The sequence below is a fragment of the Centrocercus urophasianus genome, unplaced genomic scaffold, assembly GCF_019232065.1.
Source record: "Centrocercus urophasianus isolate 14NV4802_14NV808 unplaced genomic scaffold, USGS_Curo_1.0 seq_17, whole genome shotgun sequence".
NCBI classification, from domain to species: Eukaryota; Metazoa; Chordata; class Aves; order Galliformes; family Phasianidae; genus Centrocercus; species Centrocercus urophasianus.
In genome coordinates, this window is record NW_024884722.1 from 23,440,286 (window position 1) to 23,461,954 (window position 21,669).

The window sequence follows — 21,669 nt, forward strand, 5'->3', positions numbered from 1 at the left end:
CAACACAGGGCTCGAAGGGTTGAGATAACAGCAGATTTGTCTGGAGTGTATTAACACAGGGTGCTGCAGTAGTTTGATAATTACTGGTCACAATGTTATTTTTTTCCCTACTTGTGGAGCTTTTTGAGAGACTTCTCATGGAATATATTGTGTAGCACCTTGCTGCTTATTTTCCCTGTTGTTTGTCATCTCTGGGGGTCGGATGAAGGTTTTTATTTTGCTGTGCTGCGTGTGGCCTTGGTTTATATTATGATAAAATAGGCAGCTGAAAAACTGCTGTTTTGTATGCATTTGGCATTGCAGTCATCCTTGGGCTTTGGAACCCATATTGTTGATACTGTCAGTAATTACACCCTGCTTTGTCTCCTTGGGGAGCCTGGCTTTGGAGGAGATATGGAAGTCGCTTTCCAGCAATTCTTCAGCATCCTGTTCTCTTTTCCTTCTCTCCCTAGAGCTCAAGAGCTAGTTGCAACAGCTCTTGAGAATTTTAAATATCCGTGGGATGTTCAGGCCAGCGTGCTCCTACTGCTATGTGTTGTGAATGCGTTTCAGGCTATGTTTAAGATTAAACAACTGTTGTAGAGTATCACACAGAGATCTGCCCTAGGGCAGGACAGATCTGAGTGGCAGGGAGGGTGGGCCGGTATGGGCAGGTGCCCAGAGTGGTGGGCATCCTCAGTATTTGGAACTTTACCTCCGAACAGCTGTATAATCCTGAAAACAATAGTAGAACATTTGGAAAAGGTTTGCTGTCACCCTGGTGATCCTGAAGAGGCGCAGATCACTGCAGCGTGCTGGGGCCTGGCCTATGCCATGTGTTGTATGTAGCATTATTTTATTTTATTTTTTGCTATGTTACAGCATAAATAGTTTCTGAGTGAAGCCTCAGGTGTACTCCTTTTGAAACAAATCTGCAGTAATGGCCTTTCCTGATATGTTGGCTTTCCCTGGAACAGGGAGTCATTCATTTAACGCAGTGAGTTGGTACAGTTCTTGTGACAAAGAAGGCCAAGTGTTTTCCTCTTCTTCCAGGCTTCATCTCCAACATGACGATCCAGCGGCAGTTTTTTCCGAACGATGAAGATCAGACTGGTGCAGCAAAAGCCCTCTTGCGGCTTCAAGACACGTATAATTTGGATACAGACACCCTCTCAAGAGGGAATCTTCCAGGTAAGGGTCACAGGTGTTATCTGCAGCAACGCTGGGATAAATGTCTAGATTACAAATGTCCAGATTACACATCTTTTCACAATCTTCCACCTTGTTTAACTGTGTTGTGTGAAGGTATCTGTACCAGTCTCGTCGTACTAGAGCTTGAACATTCCCTTTTAGTTAAGTCATGTGTCTTTCTTCTAGTGGCGATAAGATAATATAGTGTTAATAGGTTTTAATAAAAAGAATCAATATGCTGCAATCAGTATTTTCCTTGTGGTGAAAAAGTTAGGTCGTATTTGAACTTGGGCTTCAGCTTCATGGGGTGTATAAACTGAAAAAACAAAGGGAGAGAACCACTATCACATGCACACAAAAGAATGTGAGCTTGTGTGGCACTATGCAAGAGGAGCAGGTTTATATGCAGGAGACATGCTTCTTTGTCAGAAGGCTCTTCTCTGCTAGTTTTTTGTCTTGTTTCCTCTGCTCAAAGCCAGTACTGTGCCAGCTGGCAAAAAATCAACTTTGCACAATCCATCTGTGTTTTTGGAAGTGCTCATTGTGGTCAGATGTCTAATAAAATTAAGGGTAATTGGCTTTATATGTTATGCTGTATAACCTTGCTTTTGGGTTTCGCTCAAGACTGTCTCAGAGAGCTGCAGATTCATTCTACTACAGTAAGCTGTTTGTTATTCTTGTCCTAAAACAGCACAGGAATAGAAGACAAAGTGCTTTGGATGGACTGCATTTTATTGCTTCTTTTGAAGCAATAAGCTGTCCAGACTGTGCATGATCAAGTGTTACTGCAGAACCCAAAAGCCCTAGAGTATAAAAGAGAATAAGTTGTTTTTTTGGCCTTCAGAGCTACGGAGAGCAACGTGCCACGTGCTCACTTGTTTGTGCTCTTTGTCTCCTTTCTCAGGGAGTTTCCATTTGTGAGGTGGGCAAGTTTTGGTCAGAACTGCTTTTGTGTTGCTTGTTGATTCTCTTCTTGCCTCACAGGCTGTGCTGTTTCTTTACACTGGTTAACAGCCATATTTGACGATTGCTGTTTTAAGCATTCTTTTAAGTTGCCCTTTCACATTCGGATGTTATGTTGCTCCTAAATGTACCAGAGCACGGCTTTGCAAGCTGTTACTCCTTCCAGAGGGTCTCTTTGTGCCTGTCTGAGAGCGCTCAGCCCACCTCCGTGCTGCGTCCCCTAGGCTTTGCTCTGCCTTACAGCTTACAGGTGGCTTCATGTTCAGAAGCCTGAAATCATTGGCCATCCCAGGCCAACACCCACAGGGTGTTAGTATGTGCAGGATATTCCTTCTTGTGGACCGTCTCTTCAATTCTTCAATTTCTTAAGGCATGTCTTCAATGGAATTCCCCTGTTGGAATGCAGCAATGGGAGCTGCTGGGAGAAATCCAGCATGTGCTGAGATGTAATCAGGAATTTAGTCTAGCTGTAAAGCTGACGGGTCCTGGGCAAGAAGAAAAGCTTCAATCTGTGTCTTAGTTTCCTTTTTTACTTTATCTCAAATGCTCTCTTACCACAAAAAGAAATGTGGTTTTTCCGTGGGTCTTCATTTACAGTGGCAAAAATAGGAATCTGTCATTTACTTACTATTGCTTTCCTCTTCCAGAGGTCCCTTCAGATATTTCTAAAATAGACTGATTTCAGAAATCTCAAGTAGCTGGGAATTCACAGGCATTTTCTTTTTGTCCTTTGCTAAGCTGTTGCTGACACAAGGTGTGCTTCAGTAACATTTTGAAGAAATAATACAGTATCTTTGAAAACAGATTTCTGGAGCTTGTTCCTTAGCTTACTTTTGCTCAAAGAGTCCTGTGTTTTGAGGAAGGAGGGTTTATTTTCTTTTCCACAAATTGTAGAGGCACTTAGCTAGTTTCTGGTATTCTGGCAATGGCAAACTGCACGTAACCATTTCTATCTTCTGCTAAGGGTTTGCAGGTTTTAAACACTTAAACTGGATGTTCAACAAATAGCCACTGCAGTGTGGGAGATGTTAAAGACCACAACAGCAACAGAAATAAATGGTGCTCTGAAGAACAGGAAGTAGCTGAATGTGGCTCTGAGAAGTGATCCAGTACAGTGTTGTGTGTAAAATCTTTGTTTTGTTTTGTTTCAAATACAGGGGTAAAGCACAAATCCTTTTTAACAGCTGAAGATTGCTTTGAGCTGGGAAAGATTGCGTACACAGAGGCTGATTACTACCACACTGAGCTCTGGATGGAGCAAGCTCTGAAACAGCTGGATGAGGGAGAAGTGTCTTCTGCAGATAAAGTCTATATTCTGGACTACCTGAGTTATGCTGTGTATCAGCAGGGGGATCTGAGCAAAGCAATGATGCTCACCAAGCGCCTTCTCGAACTGGGTACGGCAGGAGAGAGCTGAGGCTCAGCAAGATGTAGCCCTGTGGTTGTGCAGGTGTCACCCAGGGATTTGTTCTGAGAACTCTTGGTCTTACTGATTTCTTGCCTTGTCTACAGGCTTTTTAAAATGAAATACCAAAACAATTTGTGCTTCTGTAAATATCCCTCTGATGGACTGTGTGAAGAACATAAACATAATCTGTATATCGAAGGCCAGTGAGAAGCACTAATTAGTGAACTGAAGCTTAAGTGTTTTTTAGGGTTAATGATTGCCAAAACCTTGGTCACCAGAAATATTAATTCCCAAGCTGTTAAGCTTGAAGCCAGTCATGCTATTCCAGCCCTGCCTGCCCGTTGCGATTTCCTCGTCCCTCCTGCTCTGCTTGGGTTGGGTGGCCAAACCCTGCTTATTGTGCTTGGAAACCTGCATGTACTGAGGATCCTGGCCTCACAGTAATTGTTTTCTTAAGTGTGAATGAATTGAGCTTTGCTTTGATAGCTCATGTTCTTTTTTACTGGGTGTGCTGCAGACTAGCATTCTTCCATCCTAGTTTGGAGTTTCAGTTATCCCATGAATACTCTCAGACCAGAATAGATGTTTCTGATTTCTGTTTGAGGAGCATCTGTTGCTTTTGTTTTTGTATATTGTCTCTTCTGAATACTTCTTTTGCCGGTGATAACTGTCTCTTTTTCAACAGATCCTGAGCATCAAAGAGCAAACGGAAACATGAAGTATTTTGAATATATCATGGCCAAAGAAAAGGAAGCCAATAAGTCCAGTACAGATGCAGAAGACCAGACAGAGAAGGAAACTGAGTTTAAGAAAAAGGATTACCTGCCTGAGCGAAGGAAGTACGAAATGCTGTGCCGTGGGGAGGGTCTCAAAATGGTAAAGTGGAACAGACTGTTCTGAAATGTATGAAACCAACTGTAACAAAACAATGTCCAGAATCTGTGTGTGGCGTGGAAGCAAGGAACTGTTACAGCAGGTGGCTTTGTGTGTCAAGCTGAGGGTTGGTGTGTGTGGTGGAGTTATTCCGTGTTCCATTCTGTCCAATAGGAAAAGAATATTACTGCTGACTAGCTTGGGCACGCTAAGTAATTGTACTGAACTGGTGTTTCTTTAGTGACAAAATTTTTTTAGTAGGACTGTGTAAAATACTGCTTGTTGCAGTATTACAGAGTAATGTTAATTTGCTTAAAGGACTGACAAGCTTAACCCATAGTTCTCACTGAGACTAATCTTGGAATTCTGCAAAATCACAGCCAAAAGGGGATAAAATGGGCAAATCTGTACTGATATTGACGTGGGGTGAAATTATGTGAATATTTCCACCAGATCCAGCTGACAAGGAATTGTAGGCCAGGCATATTTGCCATGCCAGTTGGGATGTATGTATGTATGTATGTATGTAAACTGGCCAGCTGGGCCTGATTTGCCAACTGTATCCTCGGCTGCATCCAAAGCAGTGCAGCCAGCAGGGCGAGGGAGGGGATCTGCCCCTCTGCTGTGCACTGGGAGACCTCACCTGTAGTGCTGCATCCAGATGGGGAGTCCCCAGTACAGGAGAGACATGGAACTGTTGGGGTGTGTTCACAAAAATGATCCAAGGGATGGAAGACCTCCCTGCAAGGACAGGCTGAGAGCTGGGGCTGTGCAGCCTGAAGAAGGGAAGGCTCATAGCAGCCTGTCAGTATCAAAAAGGGCCATAAGAAAGAAGAGGACAGACAGTTTAGCAGGGTCTGCTGTGATAGGACAAGGGGAAATGATTTCAAACCAGAAGAGGGGAGATTTACAGAGGATATAAGGAAGAAATATATTACAATAAGGGTGGTGAGGCACTGGCACAGGCTGCCTAGAGAGGTGGTGGTGCCCCAGCCCTGGAGACAGCCAAGGTCAGGCTGGACAAGGTCTGAGCTCCTGATGGAGCTGTGGGTGTCCTCCTGTTCATTGCAGGGGGGGTTGGACCAGATGGCCTTTAAAGGTCTCTTCCAAATAAAATGATTCAATTATTCTATTGACAGACTTAAAGCATCTCTTAAAGGGAATTGTTCCTGTCTGCTGTTCTCAGGACATCTTCATGTTTCTTAGAGATACTAATGGAAGCTCTCTGATTATCTCATTCCACCTTGATTTCAGACTCCTCGGAGACAAAAAAGACTGTTCTGCCGCTACTACGATGGAAACAGGAATCCTAGATACATTCTGGGCCCTGTCAAACAGGAAGATGAGTGGGACAAGCCTCGAATTGTTCGCTTTCTTGATATCATTTCTGATGAAGAGATTGAAACTGTGAAAGAACTAGCAAAGCCAAGGGTAAATGCCTTACACTTCCTTGCCTTTTTGGAATCGTAAATCCATGTGTAGCTTTCTATGTGAGTGTGTGTGACTGTCTCTCTTGACCACGGATTTGTGTGCACTGTGCTCACGTGTTGCTTCTCTCACTTACAGCTTGTGGTGACACTCTTTCTAGGAGACGATGGGGAAGCTGGAATTCCTGTGTAATTAAAAGCCAGGTGGCAACAGTTAGGCTCTTCTGGCAGACAGTTGCAGTGCATGTTGTTTCAGAAGAGGAGGAGAGCATTATATGACAGAAAACAAACACACTGCAGCCAGGCTGCCTTGAAGTATACTTATCAGATAGGCTCTCCCTCTTTTGTTGATTTGCCACAATTATGACATGGATAAGAGAGCCTTCTAGGGAAAAGCATTCCTCTGGTTTGGAGTGCCACTTTACTCTATAGACAGTAATGAATGGCCCATTCTGTATAGAAATATAAAAATGACTTCTGTCTCCCAGGCTCTGAAGTTACCTGCAAATGAAAGAGCTACAGCAGGGCAAGACTTATCAGTGCTGCTATGCTGCTTATTCAGAATTCCAGCTCTTCAAATTCTGTTTCAGAAACTGGATTCCAAGGTTCTTGTTTCTGAGGGCCTGGTTCCAAGCCAAATCAGCTGTCAGAGTGAACAGGAGTGTCCAAGATAAACAAAGAACTGACTGAGTTGCCATCTGAATCCAGCTGGTGTGACTGCATCGTGTGCATTTAAGATGTAGATATAAGGAAATAACTCAATTTCTCCAAGTTATCAGTTATTTCTAAAATAAGATTTGAAGTTGTCTAAGTATAATTTTCCTGCTTCCTTTCTCCAGCCTGAATGGCTTCTTGTCCAGAGAAAGCTGAGCAAATGAAGATTAGGCAAGAAATTCATTAAGTACAGGACACTCAGCTTCATCTGCTGCAAAGTAAGCTAGCGATGCCTTATATCTGAACACGTGGCAGGTGAGGCTGCCCTTGGCCACCACACTGGATATTAGGTAGCCTGAAGTGGACTTTAAAGCTTCCTAAAGGCTGATGTGTTGTGTTTCTGAGGTGACACTCGGAGCCATATGGAGGTACGAGTGATTCTTTTCACTTGCCCATAAAACATTTGCCAGCAGCCTTGCTGCAGGTCAAAAGGTTGAAGGCCAGTTGTTTGCCTCTTGGTGATTAAGCCCCTTTGCTGCTGCAGAGCCTGGCATTATAGCTGTGAAGTATGACTTGATATCTTGATGATGTAGAAATAAGTCTTAGCACGGAAAATAAGAGCCTGAATGGATCTCTGAACACGTGGCTATTTTAAACTTCAAGAGCTGCCAAGATGTTCTTCCTGTCAAATGTTTGGCTCATGTCAAAGACTGCAGATTTGCAGTTCAGTGATGTAGAATCTTAATGCTGTTAGTGTTCCATGTAATTCCTGTGGCCAAGGCTTTGTAGAGCTCAGAAACCAATGCAGCAGGAGCATTATTTTTAAGGCAGAAGGATGGCCTGTTCCCGACTTGATCCCGGGGATGTTGCTGTCGCTGCCTCCCAGAAGATCCTGCTGTGTGATCTGTGCCCAGCCTTGTGTTGCTCTGCCATGAGCTGGCTGGAGGGAGGCTTAGCATCCAGCTTTGGGACTCTGTCTGGAGTCAACATTTGTGACTTGATTCTTACATGTGTCTGCGTGGGATGGGATGAGAAGCTGTTTGCTCAGAGTTCCCGGCACCTGTTCTTGTCAGCTGGGATAGGGAGGCTTGGGTGAAGTTAGTTTCCTTTAACAAGAGAAAAATGCTACTTGTGTTTGGTGTGGGACTTGGTGTGCCGTGTTGTGCCTAGAGCTCACCAAAATGTGCAACTTCTTCCGAAATGTAAGCTCTGCAACTGAAGCTTTCCATTCTGAACAGTGGAGTGTCTTTGCAGTACAAGGAATCTGAATCGGTGTTACCACAGATGGGACAGTGTCAAGTAAATGGAGTGCAGTAGAGGAAAGGGCAAAGCCTTGAGCTGGGAGTTCACACTCCGGGAACAAAATGTGAATGTGTCCATGGACAAAGCAAGTAGGTTTTCCTAGCAGTTGCTGTTAAAGAAGTGTGCAGAGTTGCGTTTAGTACAGAAATATTCAGAAGGTAGGCTTCTACTCATCTTTCATGTATACAGTGTCACAGCATTGCTTGGATTCAATGTAACTGTAAAACTCACGTGCAGGACAGAGTAACAAAGGACCAATTGTACACCTGTCCCAAAGCTGTGTTGCTCGCAGCAGTTGTTGCAGTATGAAGAAAAGGAAAGCTTCCAGCTTGCTTTATTCAGACAGCTGTTGCTCTTGCTCCAGAAGTGCCAACACTGATTCCTGAAAAAGCTGATCTTCTCTACTGCTTTCAAAAAAATATCTACACGCATATACATTTAAAAACAAGCAGGAAAACCACACACAAATTCTCTCCTCAACTCTCTTTCCAGTAAAATGGGAGGGTCCCCCTCCTTCCCATCACAGCTTTACAATTTTCTTTCCTGGTTCCGTAAAAGAAAAACCACCTTGAAAGGTGACTGGGTGGTTTGGGTGGTCTGCATAGAGGCTTGTGTGACATTTCCCCTTAGGCTTCTGAGTGGTCGGATTGCAGTGATGCACTATTTGCTTTGTAATGCAATTGTTCTGATGGTTCGCTTCACAGCTGAGGCGAGCCACCATTTCAAACCCCATAACAGGAGCCTTGGAGACGGCACATTACAGAATTAGCAAAAGGTAAGAGAGCTCTATGCCAGATGTTTTGGGCCTGTAATGAGTACGTAGGTTCTGCTCATTATGGGAAGAAAGGAGGTGGTCTATAAAGACAACTTTGGCTTTGTAGTCCATCACTTTATTATACGCAGATCCTGTAACAGGCTGTTACTGCTGAGTTTCTCAGTCTTTTCCTTCAGCTAGAAGGAGTGTTTGCTTTCTGTTTGTTGTTGATTTTTTTGGGTTTTTTTGGTCACCTTCTCAATATGTGTTCTCAAGTGATGATCTGTGCCAAAAGCAGGTATCTCATTCAGCATACAAAAACACTTAATGCTGCAAAACTTTCAGTGGATTGCGGTGATTTTAGTACTCCCTTTCTCTTTGCTGTTGTCACCAGCCAAAAATTATCCTCCTTCCCTTTGCAAAATCTAGCAGAGCACCTGAAGCTCCTTCACACGTGGGAGAGGTGCTTGAGGTCATTGCCATGTGGTGGCAGCTGAACTGGCACTTGCAGTACGTCTGTTAGTCACACAGCATCAGTGCCCAGGAGTGCCCCTTGCTCCTGCCTGGGCCCTTCTGCCTCCTGCCAGCACAAATCTGGCAGAAAGCAAGCTTGGTTTTTAGCTGGTCTCCTGATTCTTTTCACTTCGTCTATAACGTAGTGCAAGTCTTGCATTTAACAAATGTTTTCCAAAATTTGCTTCAGGAGAAAGCCTGTCTGTTTCTGAAAGGAACTGTGGCCCCGATCTCCCTCCCGCTTTCAGTAGAGGTAGTTAAAGATTGGCCGCGCATTCCATCTGTGTTAAGCCTAAGTTCACAAAGGAGTTAAAATTATGCATGAAGAGGAACTGTCTGTGAAACTCAGCATCATACATTTTTTTGCAGAAAGTCTGTAGTCTACAGCAAAAAAGGAAAGGGAAAAAAAGGAGGAAAAAAGTGAAAGGACAATCTAACCAAATTTTTTCAACGAATTTGTTTTGATTTGGACGTGGCAGCTACAGCTTCTGTTGCCCTTCAAATATTGCTAATTTAAGAGCATTGCATACCATCCAGACCAATCGGAACCCTTTCAAACACCTGTGGCTTGGCAAAAAGCAGCCTGCTAGGTGGGTAAGCCCTTGTCCTTTCTCTTTTTGTAGCTGAGCCGTGCTACTGTTCATGACCCCGAGACTGGGAAACTGACCACAGCACATTACAGAGTCTCTAAGAGGTAAGGGGAACGTCTTCCAAAGGTACTCCCAGTCCAAGGAAGTCTGTTCTGTGGCTGTACTGCTTCATCTCTAAATGGGGGGCAAAGTTGGACTAATTTTAATTTTAATTTCAGTCTTTCTAACTGAGCTGTCTCATAACAAAGCAAGCGGCCACCTGAGATAGAAAATACTTCTACGTGTTAGTGGTAACTAAAATGGGGGTTCCCAAGTTTGCTTAGCATGCCTTGCCTGGTGCTGCTAATGACTAAAATGTTCTGCTCACCCTGACAATGGAAGAGGCTGTGTGTGTCTCTCACCTGTACCACGAATCTTCAGTACTGGTACGTGCTGCGTAAAACAAGGCATCGCTGTGCTGCTGTGATCCAAGTGAGTAGTGCGAGCCAGAGCTTGTTGGAAAGGAGCGTGAGGAGCTTGTGCTGTTGGTGCTAGCTGGCTGCACTCGCGCAGAGCTGCTGGTAGAAGTGTCCTCCTGCTTTAGGGCTGCTGGAGCTGGTTTGGATTACAGATGAATCATTGCTCCTGAAAACCAAAAAGACTGCTTGCTTTATTTTTTTAATAGCCGACTGCTTTCCCTCATCAAACATTCTTTCCTAGCAAACACTCTTAGAAATGACAGCATTCATCTGTGAGAGGACTGCTGTTGCGGTGTGGGACGTGGCAGGCTGTGTGAAAGGGGCACCTTGCCAGCAGGGCGCGGAGCAGGGCAGGCTGTGCTGCGTGCAGTGCCAGCACGGATCTGACACGGCTTTCAAAGGGCTGCTTTTTTCCTCTCCTCCCAGCAGCCACCCGTATCGGGTGGTAAAGTTTCCAATTCAGGAATACCAGGCTGGGCTTTTATTTGTTCCTTGTTACCTCTCCAACATTTTTCTTTTTTTTTTCTTTTTTTTTTTTTTCCCCAGATAAATACATTTTAGAAAGCTTTTCAATGGGGAAGGCAGTGTTTTGTGTGAACAGTGACTGCTGCAGTAGCAGTGTTGAAATGCTCTGCTATGGTGCTGCTGTGCTGTGGCTGAGGACACGGCCGTCGTGATGCCCGGTACGAGGCTGACTTGTGCAAGGGGCACATAGGCCCACATGTGTCATGTAGCTCTGGGCAGCAGGCTGCGTTTTTCCGAGTGATTCAACATTAGTGCTACAGAAAGCTTTTGTGCTGTTGAAATCTGTGTCAGAAGAGATGTGATGCAGACATACAGGCGTGGTGCATAAACGTGGCTAGCTGTGTGCAGCAGTCGTAAGCACTGCTAAAAGCCGGTGGGAGGAAGGAAAAAACACATCCTGCAGCATGAGCTCAGCACTCCTAGAAATAATTCTTAACATTTCTGTAATTCACCAGCTCTGCTCACGGCTGTCTTTTGAGCCGGGACATCCTCCAGTGAGTGAAGTCTGATGCTGGATGGCCTGATGACAGGTCCCGGGCTCCTCCACCTGTCAGGCTGCCTTTGTACCCCAGGACAATTAATTTCATTTTCAAAAAGTGTTGTAGTTCTACTTCATGAAGGAAGCAGTGTTCGCCACAGGGAAGGACTCAGGGCAGCCGCTACAGTTGTAAATACTCAGCATAGTACAGAAGGGTGCTGTTTTCCTTTTTTTCTTAAAGCCTGTGTGGTACACTAGGCAGAGGGCTCCAGGGGCTGCTGCTGGGCATGAACTCAGTGTGGGGCGTGCGGTGCTTGTGGCTGCTGCCTGCATGTGGCTGCGAAGCATGGCTCTGCATCGCTGCTGCTTCTTTGGGAAGCAGTTCATGTAATGCTCTCTGCTTTCTCCTGACCTCCAAGGCTGCTGCGTTGTAACACTTTCTAACACATATTAACAGTATGCAGAAGCAGATGAATCTTTGTATTTGTGCAAGTCATTTACATCTGGCTCATTTTTTCTTTCAAAAAAATCCATGCTCGTAGAGATTCTGTAACCTGTGTCAGTGTCTTGTCACGTGTCATGCTACCCTTCCTCCAACACAACGTTTTGGTGTTTTGTTTTGTTTTTTTTAAATACGAATTTTTAGATGAAAGCAAACCAATCTTTATCGTAGACTCGAGGAGAGTTCATTTTTATAGCAGATCTATGATGCTATTGGCAGCCAGGCACTGTGCACAGGTGTTTCGGTCCAACAGTCTTGTAAAAGCAGCAGCAGCCACTGCTGAGCCTTGGGATGCTGATGTTGGTACGCCGATGCCTGATTTACCAACAGAAGATGTTTAAAGATGTCTTTGAAACTCTGAGGCTGACTTTTCATATCTATAAATATATATATATATATACTTTTCTCCCTTAAAAATCACTTCCTCAAATGTTCTGAATACCAAATTTGTGGTAGGCTGTTTCAGTAGAAATTGTTCAACAGGGGAAAGGAAGTGTTTTACGCATTACTTGTTTTCATAATGATGTTTAGTATCATTGCACAGGTAAGTAACGTGAGTAGACAGAATGCACAGCACTCACCTGTGAGTGGATGGTGACATGTAGAAGAGCTGAGTTCTGTTCACATAGAACCTGTGCATGCTAAAGTAATTTACTTCTTCTTTTCCCAACTGCTGCATCAAATGGGCGGTCTAAATTACCTGTTTGGAACGGGTAAGAGCAGAACTGTAGTGTGCCTGTTTTAGAGACACAGCTTGAACCAAAGGTCACTGTTGGGAACTCTTTCTTGCATCACTTGATGGTCCCACGTGGGGAGTAAGGCCCTTAGGTTTAGAGCTGCCTTTAACCAGGATCCTAAGTTCTCCAGAACAGATTTGTTGTATGCAGCTCTTGGAAATATTTCTGATTGACCTACCAAATTTTTGCAAGCTACAAAAGATGTTCTCAAACTTGAAGCAATCCCAAATATAGCACGTGCACTGATAGCCTACTGGCTATTTCTACCATATTTTAGTCATGTATTGGTTTTCTTCCACTTAGTGCTTGGTTGTCTGGATATGAAAGCCCTGTGGTATCTCGCATTAACACCAGGATACAGGACTTAACAGGGCTCGATGTCTCCACAGCAGAGGAACTTCAGGTGAGTGACTGACTTCCACAAGTATGGTGCTCTTCATTTTGGATGGCAGTGCATGTAGAACAGTGCTCCTGTCTGGGAGGTTGTCACAGACACTCATTACATCCGGGGCCAGCTAAGTTGGTGTCTGGTTGGATCTAAGATCAGGAGAAGAATGACTGTTATTCTTCACAGAGAGGTAGAAGCAGTTGTCATTGCAGAGTAGCACTTGCTGTAGTGTGAAATAGTTTGTTGCTGCTGCAGGGAATAACCAAAGTTCACAATGTTTATCGGAATGAATGTAATTTCTTTTTATTTATACTGGTGGAGCCCTTCCTCAAGCCTCCTGGTGATAAAATGTCCAAGCACCAAGCTGAAAATTGATAGTAGATGCAAGGAAGAGGAGAAAGAGATGTGAAAATGACATAGGGGTCAAAAAGTGATTTAGATTTGAATGATACAAGCTATTCGGAAAGGAATATTGCCAATAATGTTTCTACAGAGAAAAAGTATTTTTCAGCCCTGGAGGACGGGGAAGGGACTCGTTGGTGTGAAAAAGAATGTCTCAGTGAAGTCTGATTAATTTGTGAATAAAGCCAGTGTGGCTTCCAGGAGCATGGTACATTTCATCTGACAGAGACTTGTGATTTCTTATAGCTTAATTATGAAACCCCATCTATCAAAAGGCTGTAATTGACAGTCAAATTCTTGACCTTTCTTGTCTGGATAATGTAGCTTTACTAGATTTTGTGCTTCTCCTTTCGCTGTAGGTAGCCAACTACGGAGTAGGAGGCCAATATGAGCCTCATTTTGATTTTGGAAGGGTAAGTCCTGTTTCCTGTCTCCACCTCTTTCTTCTTCACAAGTGCTGTGTTTCTCTTTTTCAGGTGGCAAATTATGGAGTGGGAGGACAGTATGAACCCCACTTTGACTTTGCACGGGCAAGTAGATGGAGGAGAGCTAGTCACCTGGTGAAGCCTGGGCCTCCTGGCTGTGGCACAACTTGTGTTCTTTATCGTGAATTAAATTTTGTAGCTCTTCAACTTTTCTAATGCGTGCTAGTGGAGAAGCCCTCTAAACCACCAGCTGAACTGAGAAACATTTCAGACATCGTGGAGCAACAAGGGTTTTCTTCAAAACCATAATTTATAAGGAGCTATTCTTAAGGAGGTGACAGACACTTCTTACCAAAGCAAAGAGCACTGGCTTTATTGTTACACTAGAACCACATTTAGAATTTAGGCTGACCAAGGCACTGGCAATGTAAAGCCACTGAAGAACATACAGTCAAACTGCTCAGTGTATATCCTGTGCTCCTGGCACACAGAGGATGGTGCATCCATGCACTGAGGCTGGCACACAGGGGGCTGCAGTGCGGTTAAGGCAGATGTGGCTGCAGGGCTGACAGCTTGATGCCCTTTTCTAGATGGAAAGTTTTGGAGGCAGTGTAGTAAAACTTGCATTGCAGCTTACTGTGCAGGCCATGCCATACAGACAGAGCACTTCTGCCAGAGCTGAGATGCAGGCATCCTCTGTGCTGCTGAAGAAATTGTTCAAGTGCTCTCTGTTATTGTTCTTTAGCTGCTGATTGCTGACAGACTACTTAAACTGGAAAAGGCTTACTTTTTCTTTTTCTTTTTTTTTTTTTTTTTTTTTTTTTTTTCTACCTCTTCCGATCTTTTCACATCACACAATCCCCCTTTTATCTGACTGAAATTCAAAACTTATTTCTCTTCCAGCTTAAATTTCAGAGTGCTGGAAATAATTACGCTGAATTCAGTTGGTTATTTACTGGGCACACTTGTTTGTGATTGAATGCTTTCAGATTATCCTTATGCTGTGAATCCAAGCCACCAGCTATTAATCAGAATTTCTGCTCTGTAAGCACATGCTCAAAAGCATTGCAAGTGATTTAACAGTTTCTGTTTGGAAACGCTTGGGTTAGTTTCTGAAATACTGATTGCTGGAAATTTTAGTGTGCACACGAATAACACAGGAGGTGGGCTCTGCGTGTTTAGAAAGCAACAAAAACAACTACTAAAGTAGAGGTGTGACAAAAGCTGGCTCATACCCCCCCCAGCGTGGGGCTTTGTTCCTTAAATCAAGTGCTCCCTTCTGAACACAGTGCTGCACTGGTGTTGGCACAGCCCCACACTCATGTTTAGCATGCGCCTACCTTAGTCCTGTTGAAAGCTTCAGGAGTGGCTGCCACGGGTGCTCTGCGGCCGCAGTACAGCACGAATGAATCGCTCACGGAGGCTCTTCGTGGCACTCCAAAAGCTTCTGTGCCAGGGAGGAGCGCAGGATGCAGAAGGCTGTCAGTGGTGGGAGGTTGGTGAGGGCAGAGGAGCAGCAGGGAGCAGGGCTCACTTGGGTCTGGCTGAGCCTGGGGCTGGAGAGCTGCCCTCATTGGGGCTCCTCTTGGGGGAGGATGAGAAGGCTGAGGTAGCTGTAATGAAATAATTACCCTTGTGGCTCTAAAGTGGAGTTGTATACTAATTTTCAGATGGTACAGCTGTTCTTACCCCTTAGCAACTTGGGCACGACTTCTGTGTCCTGTAGCATTTTGAATGCCTTATCTAAATAGGTGCACTTACCTTCAGTTCCTGCCCCTGACTGGAGTGAATGAAAATTTTTCTGCATGAATTTGTCCACTGCTGGCTCTGCAGCTGTCTGTCATTGGCTCCTCAATAATCAAAATGAAATGCTTGTTAAAACTGCTTGCTTTTATTCACAGAAAGACGAGCCAGATGCTTTTAAAGAATTGGGAACAGGCAACAGAATTGCTACATGGTTGTTTTATGTAAGTGATACATTTCTGCCATGTGCTTTTGCCAATAAGGTCTTGTCATTGCGCATCCTGTATAGCTGAATTATTTCATTACTTTTGTTTAAACTGAAGTGATTTGCAGATGAAGGCAGCCATCACCTCATAGTAACAAATACAGGTACCTTACCTGTAAGTCATGGCTCTTACCTGTGCTTAAGTGCTTAAGGAGGTTCTTTTCTCAGAGCTCAGTAGCTATTTAAAGTATTTGACTGCCAATTCATTTTTATATCTGCATCAAGATTTACAGCACAGTCATTGCCATGACATTTCAGCACTTATCATTCGGGGCTATTGCACTTCAAACGGGTGGGTTTTAGAATTAATGTTTTTAATCACGCAGCCTTTGATCAGTAAGTGAGAGACATAAAATAAGTTGCTGAATTATTTGTTTTACTAAAATGTGACTGAGGAACGCAGAGGCTTGCAGCTTACCTGTGCCTTTTCCCACCCTTCCAGATGAGTGACGTGTCAGCAGGGGGAGCTACCGTCTTTCCTGAAGTAGGAGCAAGCGTTTGGCCTAAAAAGGTAAGGAAGGGTTTATTGTCCAGTTTAACTATCCTCTCTTCACCTGCACAAAACCGTAAAGCATGTATATTTGAACATTGGAAAGAAAGCTTTACAGTGAGTTTATGTGGAAAAGAGCCCCGGTCACAGCGTGCTTACAAGTGAAGCTGCTGGGGCTGTACTGGTGGTTCCAGGACCCTCTGAGCTGCTGCATGTTGGCTCATAGTCACGTTTTGGACGTGAAGTAAATCAGAGTCTCACTCCATAGCAAAGAAATGTTAGAATAAGGAAAACAACCTTCAATTTAAAAGGAATCTTTGAAATACACATGCTCCTCTATCTTATTGTTGAGTAAGTTGGTGTCACACAGAGCAAAAAGCTGAGGATTTCCACTGCAATTTCCAGGGAACAGCTGTATTCTGGTACAATCTCTTTCCAAGTGGAGAAGGAGATTACAGCACACGGCACGCAGCCTGCCCAGTACTAGTTGGAAACAAATGGGGTAAGTGTCCGTGGTGATGCTCCTGCTGCTTGCGACCTGGAGCTAAGGGGATGCCTGTGGGTTGCTTTGCCTTTCTTTTTTCCTTTGGACCTCACAGAAGAATAAAAAGCAGGCAGAAGTGTTAGGTCCCTTTTGAAGAAATCTGTCTCTATACGTAGTGTTACTATGTATGTAATACTGTGTGTTTTTTATTTATATCTAAAATATAGTAGTATATTTAATAGTCTCACATAGTTTTGTAGCTATTGAAAGGTATTTTTCCCCTTTGATGGATTAGGCCAACTTCACATTTGTGTATTGTGTTAAAATACTTAAGCAGTGGATTTTTAAAATTTTCGTAGCTTAGCCAGAAGGATGAGCTGAAGGATGCAGTGACCAAGTACCTTCATGTCATTGCAGTGTCCAATAAATGGCTCCACGAGCGGGGACAGGAATTCCGAAGGCCGTGCACGTTATCAGAGTTGGAGTGATGCAGATTTGTCCTTCTCCTCTGTATTCAGTTTGTGTAAAATGCACACATCTCCTACAGTTTACAATTGACTAACACTCCACTACAGATTCAGTCTTCAACTACACCAGTGTTTCATCTGTGGACAAAAAACCCCACGCTTTTAGTTCCTTCTAAAATATCCCCTTTAAGGTTTTATAAACAGATTATATTGAGTTTAAGGTCTCTGAGTGTTACAGGAAAAAAGAAGAGGACAAATTACAGATGAGGGCTACAACCAAGAGTGGTGTTGTGTGGTGTTCCTTCACCATAGCCCCTCTGACCAGCCACTGCTCGCTTGCTTTGGGCTCATTGCAACTGTCTGTTGCCTGATGATACAGTGGGAGGGCTCCTTTTGAAGGAAGGCTGAATTAAAGCAGTTCCTATTCTATTTTCAGACATCTGACTCCTTGCTTTTCTAGAATGCATGAAAACTGTGGCTGTGGTTTGTCTTCATGTGGGAAAGAGCCTGTTATCTGTTGCGGCCTGTTTTCCAACCTCCATAAAAGCCCAAATTTTTGGTCAGTCTTCCTTCTTAGCTTTTATGGTGAATTTGGCTCTTCACCATGAAAACGTGAGCCAGCAGTTGCACATGCATCAATGAAATGCTTCAGCAGTGTTACGTCAAACACATGCCTGCATCAGAGCAGCCTGACAGTGAGCAGAGCCTATCTCCTCTGTTTTTTTTCTCTATTTTTTGTCCACATCAAAAGAAACAAATGCTGCTTTTATTCTGTCCTAGTAGTAAACACATCTGTTCCTTGGGCAGTGGGGATGGGAATGTTTCCGTCTTCATTACTAGCAGTAATTGTGCCTTTGGACACTGGAATTTCAAATTGGTTATGAGACTTCAGGTGAGGAGGTAACACAGTTGTCACAGAATGCTCTCCACCCCTGTCCTCCCAGTTCTCAAGTTCTGTGAGAAATAGATGGCCTATTTATAATCCTAGATCCTTTTTAGATTGCTTTTTCTTCTGCAGATGTTTTTGCTGCTCTGGGTGCTGCGTGCAGCCTTCAGCAGTGACATGCCTTTAGTTAGGGGATGCTGCTCACACAGAGCCAAGGCTCTGCCTGCTCTCCATGCTGTGCTGTTATTTACCTCACTGAGGCTGCTCCATCAGCTGGGGCTGGTTCTGGTGAGCAGGGAAGCACTGGGAAGGGGCCATAGCAGAGGCTGTGGTGTCACTCACATCTCTGCTGCCAGTTCCATGAGCCAGGCTGGAGCTGTGCTGATCACCCCCTGCACCCATGCATGTGTGAGCACACACACACACACACACACACACACAGTCCCCAAGTCAACAGCGCAGTAGAACTAGCTCACGGTGACTTTCAAGGACTATGGTTTGTGATGAGTCTTCCTTAAGCTGAGATGACATTGAAACCTCTGAGGGAGATGAGAGCGTGGCAGCTGTAGCTGTTGGACTTCTGTTCTGCTCTTGAGATTCCTGTGGGAGGAATAACTGCTGCCCCTGCTTCCCCCCAGCACAGAAGGAGCTGAGCAGGGCAGGGAGGGACTGCAGCAGATTCCCTTTCCTTAGCCATCCTTCTTCCTCAGTGGGATTTTTAGCTAAACGGCTGACTATTCCACTAGCATAAGAACAAGAATTAAAGTGAGCTGCACCAGATTCTGCCTAAACAGTCTGATTTTCTGGATGATGATGGTTGTTACTGATTTAGGGGTCAAGCCTGAAGTCTTTACCAAGGAAAAAAATTCCAATTTTAGTTTTCTGCCTCCACAAAATCTTGAAAATTGAGCCAAAAGGTAGAAGAAACCAACAGTTACATGTGAGAAATACCTCCAGAATATGGAGGATGCAGTTTATGGTACTTGAGTTTGAAACACTGCCTACTTTAAAAATCTTTGCTGCAAAATGTCTTGTTAAATTTCTACTGAGCCTGTTAGCAGTGGGACCTCCACAACTTTATCCTTAGCCCTGCACCTTCCTGTATTGTGCTTGTGTTTTTGAAAGGTGCAAAACAAAGCCCCATCCAGTACTTAACAAAAGGAGAAGTCAGAAACAGCTCCACCACTTCTGTACTGCTCACTTATTCAGAGTTGCTGGTACAACAGAGCAGTATCTATCTGATAGAAATAGACTCTTAAAAAAATAAAAAAATTGGAGAGATAAAAATAATGCTAAGTTGTAACAAGTAAAAACAAAAAGAATACGTAACATCCTTACTTAACCAAGTTTTCACCTTTCTACATGATGTCAGTACAGTCTTTTCCTATCTATGGTGTTCTCTTTTCCATCTTCTCCCTTTTCTTAAGCTCCAGGAGAAGAAGGCAGTGGTGGCTAGGGGTGAGTCCTGCTGCTTCCCTGCAAGTAACAGACAGCAGTGTGGTGTTAGGAATCCTGTTTGGGGGCATTCATTTTTTGCCAGTAGCTCAGAGGCATCTCTGAATGGCTTTAGATAAGCCCGTTTTGCACAGTTAACTAGCACAGAAAGAATCACTGCATCACCACCACGCATGTGTTTGGAAAGCAGCGTCTGGTTTTGCTATTAACAGAGCAGCTGTTTCTTTCTGAAGCAGGCAGAGGAATTACTTGACATGAAAATAATTCAAAGATAAAATTTGTACAAGGTAAGACAGAAATTCTGAATAAATGTGGCAGTGATTGTTCTAGTACTGTGACACTGTAAGAGAATGCTGGGGGCTCGCACATGTTGGATGGAAAAATAGAGGGCTGAAGTGATGAAAAATCACCTTTTCATTGTATCAAGCAATTTTCCCCCTATTTTTGGTTCAAAACCAAAAGCTGAACAGTGAGCCCAGAAGAACCAGTGGAACGTACAGGGCAGTTTGCTGAGCAGGTCCCTCCCTCAGCTGCTATCAGGTAGCTCCAAGGCTGACTTTCATTTTAAGAATGGTCTCTAAAGAGGCAACACTTGGGAAGTACAAGGTTTTTGTGCAGGACTTCTTCAATCAGTGATCTACGTAACGACCTGCAGTTCTTCAGAGAAGAAACAGTTTGTCTTTTGACAGTGGAAAATTTCACTTGGTTTCAAAGGAAGATCTCCCAAAACTCAAGTCTGCTGAGGCACATCAGACTGAAACGTCCCAGGTTAGTGGTAGAGAAAGCGTAGGTTTTTCCTTTAAGCTGCAGATAATCCATACTTCATCCTCTTCTGCTGCGGCAGTGTTTGTACACCTTGTCCTAAGTGTGTGAGTGGTGATGCAGGTGGTGGTGTTCCTCTCTGCCTTATCCCTTCATTTCTCCAAGGGCTGTCGTGGATCAAGAGCGTGGCTCCTGTGTGAATCTAGTTTTGTATTAAAGATGATTGAAAACTGTTTGGCTCGCAGTGACTGAGAATTGAGAAACTGCCTTACTGTTACATTTTTTGTAATAAAAATTTTAATATAAAAAAATGGGCTTAAAATAAAAGCCACTGCCAGTAGCAGTGAAAAATCCTCCACATCAAACTCGTCATATGTGGCTGTCTTAAATCTGATCATGCATACTTCTATCACCGTATGTGTTTCCTGGAAACAGAGCTCGTTTGCTTCACTTCATGATCCAGGCAGACAGGTGTGGAGGGATGCTCATACCACTAGTTCCTCTAAAGCACGTCCTCAGACTCGAGCTTTGTGTCTTGCCTGGAAACATGAGGCTCTAATGGACTGCAGAAGAGGATGGCAGCTAATGCTAGGCTGGAAGCATGCGTGCAAGAGCTCTGAGGGAGGAGCGTGGCTCAGCCCTTGGTCTCTTTTTTCAGTAGCTGCTGTGAGATGTAACAGCAGCTGTTAAAGTAATTGCACTCCTGGCTTGGTACTCAAAACCAGACCGACAAAGGGTCAGCTGCTAGAGGAGCCTTTTGTCAGGGAGGGTAAATACTTGCATTTCCTGATAGGAAGTCAGACACCCAGTTCTGAACAGTTCTGGGGAAGGGAGGACACATCAGACTGTCATAGAATCATTAAGGTTGGAAAAGACCTCTAAGATTCATCTAGTCCAACCGTCCACCTACCGCCAGCAATCCAGGAGACAGCACTGACACGTAGGATGCCCGGGCTGATCGCTTCCGTAGCTGGACTTTTCCCGCAGCTCATACACCTCAGCTGTCCTCGTGCTTCTCTAAAAACAGCGGAGCTTGTACTTAATTTGCAGTCATCAGGAAGCTGGGGAAAATCAATGAGTAAACAACTAAAATGTAGCAAGGGCTGGTGACAAGCCCTACTGCTGTCTGTGGAGCAGAGCCTTGTGCTGCTGTCAGAACCCTTGGCTGCAACTCGGGATCTGCCCTCGCTTCTCTATGCAGCCCAAGGACTGAGGCGTTGCCCTATCCCTGCCCATGCTGGCAGCATGGCCGTGGTGGGGTGACACCACCCACCCAGCAGGGGTGCTGGGACAGGGGCAGAGCCTACCACCCATCCTGCGGGCTGGGACTCAGGGCTGGCCCTCGAGGAACACAGGTGTTTCATCACACAGCTGCATGGATAACCAATGACTCATCTGGCTCCCAAGTCAGGCTTTGACCCAGCCATCATTAAGCACGAACTTTAACCTTGGGCTGCCAGCTCCCCTGCCTCAACCTGTGCTTCAACCCCAGCACCTCACCCCCAAAGGGTGCAGTCCCCCCGTGCTTCATCACAACCCCAGCAGAGT

The 21,669-nt window shown here is 44.4% G+C and overlaps 1 protein-coding gene across 3 annotated transcripts in view; it reads left to right on the plus strand.

Annotated features, from left to right (window-relative positions):
- P4HA1 (prolyl 4-hydroxylase subunit alpha 1) overlaps positions 1–20,481 on the plus strand; it is a 28,210-nt gene extending 7,729 nt beyond the window's left edge. Inside the window, exons 5-15 of one of the 3 annotated variants that reach the window (XM_042817706.1) lie at positions 1,033–1,170; positions 3,291–3,530; positions 4,227–4,417; positions 5,669–5,845; positions 8,502–8,572; positions 12,658–12,757; positions 13,504–13,557; positions 15,471–15,536; positions 16,020–16,088; positions 16,473–16,569; positions 16,969–20,481. In XM_042817706.1, coding sequence (XP_042673640.1) covers positions 1,033–1,170; positions 3,291–3,530; positions 4,227–4,417; positions 5,669–5,845; positions 8,502–8,572; positions 12,658–12,757; positions 13,504–13,557; positions 15,471–15,536; positions 16,020–16,088; positions 16,473–16,569; positions 16,969–17,039 — 1,274 coding nt within the window. In that variant the 3' untranslated portion in view covers positions 17,040–20,481. Of the gene's footprint in view, positions 1–1,032; positions 1,171–3,290; positions 3,531–4,226; positions 4,418–5,668; positions 5,846–8,501; positions 8,573–9,687; positions 9,759–12,657; positions 12,758–13,503; positions 13,558–13,620; positions 13,675–15,470; positions 15,537–16,019; positions 16,089–16,472; positions 16,570–16,968 lie in introns of all 3 variants that reach the window. The other 2 variants (XM_042817705.1, XM_042817707.1) reach the window with 2 other exon arrangements.
- Positions 20,482–21,669: the final 1,188 nt, after the last annotated feature.